This window comes from Calonectris borealis, chromosome 3 (assembly GCF_964195595.1).
Source record: "Calonectris borealis chromosome 3, bCalBor7.hap1.2, whole genome shotgun sequence".
Classification (NCBI taxonomy): Eukaryota; Metazoa; Chordata; class Aves; order Procellariiformes; family Procellariidae; genus Calonectris; species Calonectris borealis.
The window spans coordinates 107,057,975-107,070,680 of record NC_134314.1 but is presented as its reverse complement, the minus strand read 5'-3'; the positions used below and the strand labels follow the sequence as shown (position 1 = coordinate 107,070,680).

The window sequence follows — 12,706 nt, the reverse complement described above, 5'->3', positions numbered from 1 at the left end:
AGAGGGTCAAATGTCTGTTTTGCTCCTCAAAGGAACCAGGAGATAGGCTGCAGACAAGCCCATTTTATACGAGAGCCTGCCTGCGCCCGTGGGTTGAAAGCTGTCCCTGCTGGGGCGGCTCCTCCAAGGCCAGCCTCGCCAAGCGCACATAAAGCCCGTGCAGAAGCCGAGAGTTAATCCCGGACTGCCCTCCTGGCGTGGCACACCCTCAGGGCTGCCCCGGAGAGCCCAGCCTCCCTCACCATCACCCACCTCTCGCTCTCCTCCGAGTCACTTGCAGACTTCCAGCACAACGGCACTGCTTCAGAGGGAGGTTGCCATTTCTTGTCGGCTGAGCAGGATGACCCGCCACCCGATGCCGAGTCGGGGAATATTTCTTTCTGTCGCCCATGTCACCATGACAGCATTTAGCAACGCGCTGTAGTAGGATCTGCCCTGTCCCACCTGTTTGCATCACAGACCTGGCACAGCAGGGATGCTGCCACGATTGACAGGAACTGCGGCCCTCGGCCATCCACCCCGCTGAAAAATGAACCTCACCCCCCAGATTCAGATTTTCTAGACGCTGCTGTGTCAGCTGGGTTGGTGGAGAGAGTAGCAAACCCTCAGGCCAAGGCTCGGCCTCACAAATTCTCTCCACCAGCTGAGGAGTGAACTACTGCTCAAGGAGTACTGACAAGCAGCACGAAGCGGCAGCTCAGTGAGAACCATCAGTTCATCCTAAGGAAGGAAAATAGGCTGGCGTGAATCACCAGCTGGTTTATAGCGACAGCACAGGCTACTTGCTTACTTTTTCTTTCTCTTTCCTTCTCTGTTTTTGGTCTATTTTAGAAACACTGTTCAGCAGAAGCTGACTCGCCAATATGCATCAAGCTTTTCTTTTCTCAGGCTCACACAGAAACACCGTTTACATATCGTTTGGGTTCTGTATGGATGGCAATGGGGTTACTCCCTGAAAGTTGCACTAGGCGAGCAGAGACCATAGGTCAGCAGGCAAAAGTGAGCGGTAACCATTGTGCTGAGCGGTTCATGAGCTAAAGTTCATGTTTACCTTTGTGGAAAGTCCCTGCACTGAATGGGTTGGACCCTGGGTGTTGCAATGAGGGAGCAGCCTTTCTATTCAGAGGACACATGGACAAATAGATGGACGCTCATTTCACATAGAAAAAAGAGACACAAATTCCCCCTGCATTGCTTTAGTCATTTAAAGAAAGCGTTAATGACTCATGCTATAAAACACAGAGTGGTGTTACAAAATTCAAAGTTAATCCCAAATCATGCAGGCTGGCATGGCACGTGGGTGTTAGGACAGCCATGTTCCTACTGCAGAAGACACAGCAGCTATCAATACCCTCTGGCATGCTGGTGGGGCAGATCAGAGGGACAGGATGCCCCCACAAGGAAGCTCAAGAGAAACAACTAAAGCCATGAAAACAATAAGCAAAATCCCTTTGTGGCTATTCCTACCCCAACTCATGCAGCCTTAGATCCTCTACAACCTCATCTCCACACCTTGCCCTTCCTGAGCATTTCCATGGAGTCTGGGCTACAACCACATCCTTCTAGAAGAGCGGTGAGGCCACGGGCAGAACACCACGGGGAAGTTTACATGGCAGCTTCCCCTCGTTGCTTGGGCCACCGCTGAGAAACGCCTGCTTTGTGCGCTTACTTATGTGTGTAGGTAAACACAAGACATGGATCACATTACTTTTATTTACAGTCCAGTTAGAAAAGGGCATTTAAAAAATCCACCTTTGTTTCATTTGCTACATTTAAAAGAAACACAGTGTGGTTTGCTAAGGCATGCAAACCCCTTCATTCAAAAAAGGCAAAGAAAGCAAATGAACAGCATTTTTTTCCAGATAAGTCAACTCCTTGATTACAAAAACACTATCAAAACTAGAAAGATCTATAATATATAGAAAGTGCTAGCAGGGAAATCATTTACTGCTACCACAAAAGACTGATAGGAAAAAAAAAAAACCAACCCAAACCCCACAGAATTTTGAAGGCCTGTAAACCCCCTTGTTCCTGTGTCATCAATACAAGATCCCTGGAGGTGTGACACGGCAGCTGCTCCATCCGCACCACTGAGCTGAGCCGTCTGATGTTGACATTCTCTAGCTACAACTTTCACCTACGGAAATGAAGATGGAGCTGGCAGGTTATTTGGCCCCATTTTTATATAAAATGGTTGTACGTTCTTATACCAAATGCTGTATGTAGTTTTTTTCAGATGCAGCTGATAATCCATGGTCTTTTCCGGTGAACACCACAGACCTGAGTGTTCTTACAGCCCCAGCTTCCAGAATCGGGTATGTCAGATATAAACTCTGTTCTCAGGAAGAGAAGTATATGCAGGTTTCACAGCGGCAGAGGAAAAGTTTAAAATACTAATCACAGTGAACCTTTAATGCCCCAAAATCAGAAGACAAATACACCTCATTTTGTTTCTGGATTTTTACACCAGTCTTAAGATTTAAAGGCCCATGATTTCCACTGTTTGAGATGAACAACAGTAATGCAGCAAAGCTCACCATGTCTCAGACCACAGTCCATTTACATCTGAGTATATTTTTAAGTATACTCATAATCTTAACTCTCTCAGGGGAAAAAAAAAAAAAAGGACATCAGAAAACCAAAGACTACCTTTTCCTGATCCCTCGTTATCTGTTTCCTCCACTGCTTTGACAATTCCTCTCACTAGCCAGACTCCGATCTCCACCTCCCCAGCTGCCCCCCCCGTCCTCTACTTCCCTTCATTTCTCTCTCCCTCAGCTACTTGCTTTTCCATCCGTCCTTGGCTCCCTTCCACACATAGCCCAAAGCTTTAGAAAACCAACTCACGTCTGAGAACAAACTTCAGCTCAATTAGTCGAAGGTTATTTCCTCATCCTTGCATTTCTTCAACCCGATCTGATTTTATAAAGCGATGAAAGTTTTTGCGGAGAAGAGCACTCAGTCCAGGGGAAGGGGCTGGCCGAGGGGGGCGGGGCTGGGACTGGTTGTCCAAGAGCTTTCTCAGATGCGGGTCTCAGATTTAATCCTAAGGAAGCAGCAATGGCCTCGCGTCCTCTCCGGTGGGGCGCGCAGAGCCGCGCTAGCGGACGAAGGATGCCACCTGAGCTGCCACCCCAAAGGGAGCGGAATAGGCCGCCGCTAATCCTTGCAGGCCCACCACCAAGTAGCGGCATCCCTTCTGCAGAGCTTTGCCGACGTTCTGCGGAGAGAGACGGGAGAAGGGGATAAAAACAAGGAGAGGTGATAGAAAATACCTTCACGTAAAATCGTTCCGACAGCCAATGTCACCGACCCAGAAAATGAACGTCTCCCACAGCTAATGAGGGCTTGAGCATGGAACAACATTTTACCTCTATTTTTATATAGAAGTAGCACCCACAGAGTATAGTTAAACCGAACGGATGCAGCCTCCACAGGAAGCCAGGCTTTTACCCGGGCTTCTATTCAAGAATAAAATTAGTTTAAATTCACACCTAGTTTGTAGAGGTACGTGTTTCCCACATACACATGTTCTAAGTATGTTAGTAACTCTTAAAAGTACGTAAGCTGTTAAAACTGGTGCTAAACAAGAAGGCAGTAAATCACTGAGAATACTTTTACGGAAATTTCATTGCTTTGTGTCAAAACAAGATTTTTTTTGGTCAAAATAAGAATGTTTTGACCCACTTTCACGTCTGCACACATTTAAGAACTCAGCGGTGTACTGCATTAGAGATAACTTGCTACAGATTATTTAAACTGAAAACCTTAATCTAATTTTAATTTCACTCGATAGTTTTGCTCATATGGCTGGTCATGACTGGGGAATTAATACAGTGTGGTCAGTTTGGGAGGAATATCAAAATTAACTGTTAGTAGCACTTTATGGTTGTGTGGGACTAGATAAAAATAATCTCTTGTAATACGGAGAACACTGAAACAGAGGATATATCTTAAAATATAATGAAATCGGTGAAATCCAGTCAATATCTATTATATTTCTAGGATTTCTTAAAGCTGGATTACAGTGGTACTGGCACATGAAAACCTTCAACTGTCATGATGCTACTGCGCAGCTGAATTTTGCTGCATTTCCTCCTATGGAAACTTACTTGAAGGGAGTTAAGATGGCAAAATAAAAAGGCAGCTCAAGCCCAGGGGTAGAGTCTGGGGACAGAGAAAGAGACGCAAGCCTCTCCTTCCCACATCTGCCTCTCTCCTACTATGTCGCACTTATTTCCTCCTTCCTGCACCATATACAACTTACCTACCCGGGCCTCACCAACGCTTTCACTGGTCTTTACTGCCAAAGCTCAACTGGCAAACCTTCCCCGTGGGGATATTGCCTGACCAATACAAAAGGGAATATGCAGCGTTCAAGGACTACCCTGTGCTCTAAACGCTATTATAAGCACCTTTACACTAACAGCACATAGAGCAATAGCACATCAGGAAATTTATGAGCTGCTGCGACATAACCATGCTCACAAAACAGCTCTGTATAAATCAAGCCCACACTGGAAGCTCTTCGGACTTGAGACTGCTTCATACTACATGTGTTTACTGTGACTTGGAAATCACAGTGTTAGAAACTGGAAGTATCAAATCCATCGTGAAAGAATGAAATATTCTATTCATCTCTTTATCAAACAGCAGTATTTGTGAGGCAGCTCATGACTATGCTGTCATCTGTAAATTCTGTGAATTTCAAAATTAAGTAACTTTTCCAAGCTAACTGGCATTTTCTGGATGTCAGACATAGCAAGCATATCTTTAACAAAATCATCTTTTTTTTTAAAGAATGCAGTAGAAAGTCAGGTCTTGTACTGACATTTGTAACCTCTCCACTAGGAAAAGATTCCGGATAGGTTTTTCCTGCTAACACAGAAACTATCTTTTGCTACAAATACACCAGACATACCTAAGCTGTATTTAAGTTACATGAACAACAGAAAAATAATCGAATTCTTCCAAACAGCACTTTTGTAATTAAAGGCACCCGCCCTGCAGGGGAAAAAAAATAATCACCAGGCTGCAGAACTTGTGACTTTCCTCACAGGAAAGCAAAAGAACAATTTTGAGCCAAAATAGTAGTTACACAATGAAGAACATGTTGCGTTTTTTCTTTAACTCATACCAGTGATTTTCAAGGGACGTAACTTAGAAGGTAAACTGGCATATGAGCATGCGGAGGTATTCTATTACCCTTTCTCCGGGTCACTTAAGTAGAAGGAAAAAAAAAAGCAGGCCAATTAACTGGAAGTTTTAAGAAACGGTGTCAAAACAATGACGCCGAGGGGAAGGCAGAACGAAGAAAGGCAAAGCACCCGTCACATGGATCAGCTTAGTGTCATTTTCACTCCGAAACGGCAGATTTTCTACTCTTTGATGCAGGCGAGGGTCGGTGTCGCGCCTTCCCCAGCAGGACCGGCTCCTCCCTGGCAAGGGCAAGAGCAAGAGCAAGCCGGCGGGCTGGCCCCCGCCTCACGGCTGAGCGCTGGCGCCTAAAATGCCTGAAGGACACGGGGGACTTCCGAGAGCCCCTCGCAAAAGTCGGTGCCGAGCCCCGCTGCCCGCAGAGCCCCGCCGCCCGCCCCGCTCCGGCTGCCCCGGGCGGTCCCGGAGCGCTCTGCCCTCACCTTGCCGTACTTCTTCAGCCGCTTCCCGTAGGGCCGCTTGCCGCCGGCCCGCGGCGGGCGCAGCGGCTCGTAGGAGTCGGGCAGGAGGGCGAAGTGCACCTTCCTGGAGGCAGCGCCCTCCTCCTCCAGCGCCGCCGGCCGCGGGGCCCCCGCGCTGCCCCCCGCCGCCGCCGCCTCCTCCTCCTCCTCGCCGGGCAGGATGGAGACCTGGTCGTCGCCGGGCCCGCGGCGGGAGAACCTGCCCCTCGCCTTGGCGCCCAGCCGCGCACCCACCGTCATGGTGCCGCCGGGCGCCGACCCGTCTGCGCGGACCTCCGGGCGCTCCCTCCCCTGCTGCGCCACAGGTGTGGCCGGAGGCGGCCGCTACCCCCTCCCCGGGGCGGGACGGCTGCGGGAAGAGGCGCCCCGGCCCCGGCCCCCGCCGCCGTGCGGGGCCGTGCCGGCGGAAACCGGCTCGGGGCAGCTGGGTGAGGGCTGGCGGGGCCGCGGACCCGGCCCCGCCGCGGCTGCGGTGTGGAAAACCGTGTCGCGCCTTGCTAGGGAGGCGGGGAGTTGCTGCGGGAAGCCCGGGACTCGCCCCCCCGTCGGCTGAGGATTGGGGAAGCCCGCCCTGTCGCTGGCGGTGGGACAGCAGGACGCAGCCCCCGGGCTGTCTCGGCCTCCTCGCCGTGACCCCCAGCGAGACACTGAAATGGCTCCTTCCCCGGCATCGCACGCACCGCTCCGCGCCAGCAGCGGGTTTTTACCGTCCAAAAAAAGCCAAACTCCCTAGTGGTCCCTCTATTACAGGTGTTCCCACCTATAACGTCGGGAGAACAGCATCTCCGGCGTACAGGGCTCCGTTCTGCTACCCCCGGCCAAAGGGAAAGTACCAAAGCCTTCACTTAAAGGCAGAGTTTCTCAGTGGTTTTCTCTCGCCCAGAGGCAGGGGGAGGCTGACAGCCGCACGCCTTCGCAGCTGGGTGGGCTGCGGGTCAATGGTTGTGCTGCCTAAGCGGCGTTCGTGTAGCTGGAGTAGATCAAGAAAAGCAAAATTGTATAGGGAGGATTGATATAATTTACTAAACCAGTTGGTATGTTTCTCAACATTTGATACATACACAAATACTTCGGACAAACAGATGCAGTAAGGGGTCAGACTAATCCTTTACTGAGGATTTTTCTTACCGAGGAACAAAGCCTTGAACCTGTGTCTCCCCGAGATGCGCCCTTAACGTTCAGCAGGTAAATCCTGCACCTAGCATAGTTCCCTGCCCCAGGGAAGGTGTTTCACCACCGCCACAGCTCCAGCCAGAAAGCTGTGTAATGGTCAGCTTGGCCATGTCCTCTGGCAGGTGGAAGACGTGAGCTAAGTCTCAGGTCTGTCACTACGGCAAAAGTGCTCTATCCCTTCCCCTATTTTATATCAAAGGTGTCACCACTCCTGCTACCATTGTCAGGTTTTTAATTTAAATCTCCAGAAGGTTGAGGTGTTTTCACGCTCCGTGTACCAGTCCTACATGGAGACCTACCGCAGACCATGCGTGGCCCTTGGCGCTGCTCTCTTCCTCCGGGCCTCGGCTGCGGCAGCGCCTGCAGGGACCGTTTCTGAGCCCCCCAGTTCTCTCCCCCACCTCCTGGAGCCGGGTCCTGAACTTGCCACATCCTGGAGGTGTAGGTATGTCCTAAACACTGCAGAGCAGCACCACAGCTCCAGTTTCTATTTTAACAATAATCACATGGTAGGGAGCCTGAAGCAGCAAGGTTTAGGAGTTAAATTTTGCATGCTCTGATACATTGCTGTAGAGTTTAATGTGCTACTTTCTTAAGGTAGTTTGAGGAATGAAGTAATTGCTTGATCTGAAGAAGTAGCAGCATCAAGAAATAAATTATCAATTATCTGTAAGCAGCTGTTGAATGGGATCTTTGGTCTTGTTAACCTCAAGCTACCTTGAAAAATTTTAAAGGAAAAAAAAATGCATTAAATATTTTTCTGGGGCTTTGGAAAGTGTTTGTGTCTAGGTTTTCTATTTATAGATCCGTTACTGAACGGATACTTTGCCCCTAAAGGAGAAGTGCAAGGATACTGGAAGATAATCTGTTGTCTTAAGAGGGGCAGGCCTTTCCCCACAGACTGGGTTTGTACTTCACGAGTTTGTTTCATTTTCCAGAGTTCAACTATGAAAACCTCAGAATCTCAACTGAGATTCACTGTCTCCATTTGCCTGGTGGCAGGGGAACCACAACACGTTCCGAGATTAAGAGGTCCAAGGTGCCTCTTAGGCATATGACACTGGGTATCAAAAGCCTCATGCCTAACAGCTCATGGAATTTTAGCATCATCATAACGATATGGCATTAATGATGCCACTTGGTTCTCAAGCATTATTTTTCATCCACAGAAGCAGGAGTGAACATTTATAGTCCTTTCATTGACCTATAAACATTTTAATGTTTTAAATTGGACTGCCTGAAAACGGATCTACTTATTTTGGAAGTGTCTGTATATCTTAAAGAAATAAAGCAAAAAACCAACCCCAACCCAAAACAGCAGAACCATGCCATAGTCTAACTGTTCACCCTCCACCCACCCGAAACAGCCCCTAGCAATGCTGCCAAGAAATTACAATCGAATACGTAAGCCCTCTGAAGATCCGAGACATCCCTGTCCCTGCCTGGAGCTGCGGAACATGACGTGGCATTTAACTGTCTTTCAGAGTTCTCAAGTTAAAGCTGCGCTGATAAAATGCCACGCTGATCCCCTCCCACGTGAAAGTCAAGCTGCGTTTCGGATCCAAATGTTCTTATCCCACTCTTACCCAAGGAGTCGCTTGCACCTAACAGGTACATGACAAGGCAGCGGCTGAGGGACTCAAAAACAGGCATTGAGGATTCAGTATGCAACGTCCTACTGATTTCCATACTAAGCATGCTCTGCTTGCCAATAAAACCAGCAGTTCTGAAAAAGTCTCTTCTGAGATCTTCCCATCTTATTCCTGCCAGGAACAGGGGATTTGGAAAGACAAATGACGCGTTTGGGTGCAGCTACTCCTTTCGCACCCAGATCGTGCCCTCACTGAAGCACTTGGTGTATTTGCTATGGAGAGCGTAAGGTGGTTCACAGCTCATCTTCCAACACGGCAAAAGAAGGAAGGAGGTCAGCAGGGTTTGGGAATGGGGGCAATTTCACACTGCTGGCAGATACTGGAAATAATACCATGTGCAAACTGTCCATATATAGAAACATTAAATTGGCACTTTGGGGTGCCGTGTTTCATGGGACAGCGGAACTAAAAATTTATAACCTCTGTCCTCCTGAAATGCTGTCTGTATTTTGTGGAACACTAATACATCTCTGGTTACATGAAGCGCTGAAAACCAGGAACAATCTAGGGCAAAGTTAGCCATGTAAAAACAGGGCCTGTTAAGCGGGAAGCTAGCTTAAGTACTTAATCTACCGTCTCACAGCATGACCTATATTTTTTCCACTGAACCTTCCAAAAAAGCAAAGGGTTTTGTTTCATGACTAAGTTCATACATGATCTTGGACTAACATCACGCTTACGTTCCAGAGGTGTATTTTCAAGGATAATTGAACATTCATGGACATTTATGGGTAAATTGAGCAGACACACAAACCCCTCCCGAGGCTGATTTTTGGTGAATTTCTGGAAAGCTCCTGGACACCCTATTTCTAAGAAGTGCTACACCACTGATACTTTCTGGACAGAGCAGGACCACAGAAGCAATGCAACGCTAATCCTGCATTCACACAATGCTGAAGTCTGTACACCTTTAGACTACTTTGTTATCTGCAGTAATTATTGTGCTTTTATAAAGGGCAAACAACAAGTATTTTAGTATGAGAACTGTTCAAGTAAGTTTTAATAGAGTGCACCAGTGAATCAAGATGACTTGCATCAGATTTTGTTTCAATGAACATCAGATAAAAAAAGAAAAGGGGCTACAGTTCTTTCTTTCCAAACACCACCCTTTTTCTAAGGCAACAATACACGTCCATTTCCGAACATAACTGTTACATAGGAAAGCTACATCACAGTACAGTATGTAAAGTCCACCTCGGTCAAGAAGCCATTAGAGAATGGCACATTTACTACACTTACAGCCTTCTAACTTAGGGTTACAGAGTTTACCACAGCTTTTTTTTTAGTTTTTATTTTTTAAAGTGACAATTTCTTAATGAACTTTCTATTCTTCACAAGAGTGTGCAGATGGGGCCCATATGTTGATATTACAGTAATTACGACATTAAATAACATTGCACAACCAACCTCTATGGTTAATTCAGTACAAAATAACAAGTATTAAAATGTACCAGTACTAGTGGTTTTACATAGTTTATAATCATTAATTATGAAGGAAAAAAATGTGTAGTTTTTTTTTTCTTTTCCGTAGGCAAGTGCCTAATTACAAAGCTGCACATTACAGGCATAATGATGTGGAATAAATACAAGAAATCTGGTAAAATATTAAACACAAACAGGTTACATGGGAACAAACTGTACAACCACGAAAGCATAAATCAACAATTTATCATTATAAACAATGTATGTTTAGCTGTAAAATATTATGTGGAATTGCATGTACTCTTTGGGGGCACATGTTCCAAAAGCCAAGCTAATTCCTGAGGTGGTATTATTAACTTATACAATTGGTCAACACTTCAGATTATCTTGTGCTATTAAACAGTCCCAATATTAATGTATTTCCATAAAATGGAATTTATAGTATTCTGAAGGCAGCAAACAAGTGATATTTTACACCATGATATTCAAATGAAATAATTATGGTTCTCCATTTTGGTGCTACATTTATTAATGGGCCATGGGAGTAAGCACTGTAATTTGCAGACAGAACATCACGTACGCCTGGTTTCTGTTCCCCCACAGCTCTGAGCTGGCCCAAGGCAGAACAAAGTTTTTAAACTGTAAGTGCCAACACTGTAAACATGTATTTTTTTTTTCCCCAACTAAACACTGTCCGATAACAAGGATAAGAGCCAAAGATAAGTAGGAACAGTCTCGTGTAGAACAAAAGCCGATTATTCACCGACTCTTGGTTCAAATCATGAACAACCTTTAAATAATTAAAAATGGTCATGCTACAGTTGTGAAAACTATTTTTGTGCATTTGACTCAGGACACAAGTTTTTTAAAAAACGCATGATAGAGGTAAGACTTATAAAAACCACCAAAAATGTAAATGATAGGGAAGAACTTTTCCAACTGAAAGCATCAAACATACATTTCTGTGCAGAAATCTAGACAACTATACAAGATCTGAATTTAAGCAGTCATCTTTTTATTATACAACTCTATGAACATAAAATGAACAGAATGCTCTATATACTTACCTGTACATGTGAACATAACTTCTTTAGCTACAGTTATTTAATATAGGTCATACTGGATTTAACTTTACAATTCTGAATAACTATGTATAACCTTATTGCAATAAGGGCAATTTCTACATGGGGAGTTTCACAGGCCAATCACATTAGGCGTAACCAGTACATTCAAAGTGTAGATCATGTATGAATCTTCCCTGATCCCAAAAAAATTTAGGTTCTCTTTACAGCTTAAGCTCGTTTGCTATCTTGGATGCAATGTTCTTAAATGCGATAGAAGTCCCAGATATTCTCTTGAAACGAACTCCATTGAGTGACAATCGTGGCAGTTTGCAGACTTCCATCTCCCACTGAACAAGGCTATCTTGTCGTGCATCGCCGTGAACACAGAAGAGCAAAAACCTCTCTTTTTGTTCGTAATCACAGTTATTAGCGTCTAACACTTTACGAATCTCTCTCATCATATCGTTCGGGTCCATAGAACTAGTGGTCTTCATACTCCACGTGAACCGCAAGGAGCGTGGCTTCGAATCTTTGCTATCCTCCTTCTCTCTGTCTTTTGGCTCCCCAGAAGCACTCCTGGAAGAAGTGACACACAGAACAGTCAAAAATAAAAGCAGTATAGCCAAGAGATAGAAGAGAAATACAGTTCTAGAACAGGAGTTTCCAAACTGCAACTGATATACCACCAGTCACACGCAAGCTAATTCAAAGAGTTAGATGGATACTGTTGAACAGTTGCGCACCATCTCCTACCCTCATGCGCGCTTCGGCACAGCACTGGGAGCTGCTACCAGCACTGCTGCAGCTGCCAGCGGTGGCACAAAGGAAAGCAAGTTTGGAAACCCCTGCTCTAAAACATTCTGATGACAACATGTGCAATGGTAACTGCAGCAAACACACGTTACTCCATACTTCTCCAAAGAAAGTGGAATCTATGTAAAAGCATGACTGAAGTTCTGCTGATTTCATGATTTGGAGCATGCCATACACCAACAAAACTGAAGTTGAGGGACATAATCCTGAAGCATAAATCATACTGTAAAAGCAGCAGAGGAAGAAACCCCACCCTCCGATTCACAAGCCTTCAGTTAATTCCCTCCCCTCTTTACCGCCTTTCCCCCCTTTTGCATTTATTGTGTATTTTTGACCTCTCTCTGTGTAAAAAGACCTTATAATAACGTGCTTTATTTTAACTGATGAAGCAGAATTTTGTGCTGTAATTTGGTCGTAAACAGCTTGTTTGTCAACCAGTTGAGTACACAGCCAGCAGCTTTTTCACAGAAGAAACAGTGACATGTAAATACAAAGTATTTCAGTTGATAAAATGACTTGAACAAAATTTCAAGTAGTTTCCAATGAATGTTCTTACTCTGACGCTTCCCTACCGAATAGATTACTTATTCCAGTGTAGAAAGCATTTTGAGAAACAGCACTAATTATTTTAAAGTATTCCACAGCCAACTATTTCTGTTCTTGTCCCAGGTACTTGAGATGCCTGATGCCTCCCCATCCATCACTGGGGAAAGGTGCTGTTCTCATTTTGATAGTCTATAAACTGTCACTTTTCAGAGAGGAGTCAAAACAAGCATTTTTAATTTAACTTTCAGTGTGATCCCCAGAGAACCACATCGATATTAAGGGATAGAGCATGGCAGGGATAAGATCTCAAACGACTTTTAGCCCAAAACAGACACTGTAGGATGACAAAAAGTAGAAG

The 12,706-nt window shown here is 45.6% G+C and overlaps 2 protein-coding genes across 13 annotated transcripts in view; both read right to left on the bottom strand.

The window, feature by feature from the left end:
• Positions 1–1,695: 1,695 nt before the first annotated feature.
• Positions 1,696–5,981, bottom strand: C3H1orf115 (chromosome 3 C1orf115 homolog). The gene is made up of 2 exons (XM_075147134.1): positions 5,640–5,981; positions 1,696–3,220 (listed from the first exon to the last, which is right to left on the bottom strand). Exons 1-2 carry the CDS (start codon positions 5,916–5,918, stop codon positions 3,101–3,103), a joined length of 399 nt encoding a protein of 132 aa, XP_075003235.1. The 5' UTR covers positions 5,919–5,981; the 3' UTR covers positions 1,696–3,100.
• A 3,504-nt stretch (positions 5,982–9,485) lies between these two features.
• The window catches only part of MARK1 (microtubule affinity regulating kinase 1), a 63,658-nt gene continuing 60,437 nt past the window's right edge, over positions 9,486–12,706 (bottom strand). For 11 of the 12 annotated variants that reach the window (XM_075147146.1, XM_075147147.1, XM_075147143.1 and 8 more), the window contains one exon: positions 9,486–11,565. In XM_075147146.1, the coding sequence (XP_075003247.1) occupies positions 11,211–11,565 (355 nt within the window). In that variant the 3' untranslated portion in view covers positions 9,486–11,210. The remainder of the gene's footprint in view (positions 11,566–12,706) is intronic. The other variant, XR_012673159.1, reaches the window with a different exon arrangement.

Bases quoted from the DNA above. Each gene is read 5' to 3' on its own strand.
- C3H1orf115 (XM_075147134.1), bottom strand. From the start codon at position 5,918: ATGACGGTGGGTGCGCGGCTGGGCGCCAAGGCGAGGGGCAGGTTCTCC. The intron at 3,221-5,639 runs GTGAGGGCAGAG...CTCTCTCCGCAG, and splicing joins GGCTGAAGAAGTACGGCAAG to AACGTCGGCAAAGCTCTGCA.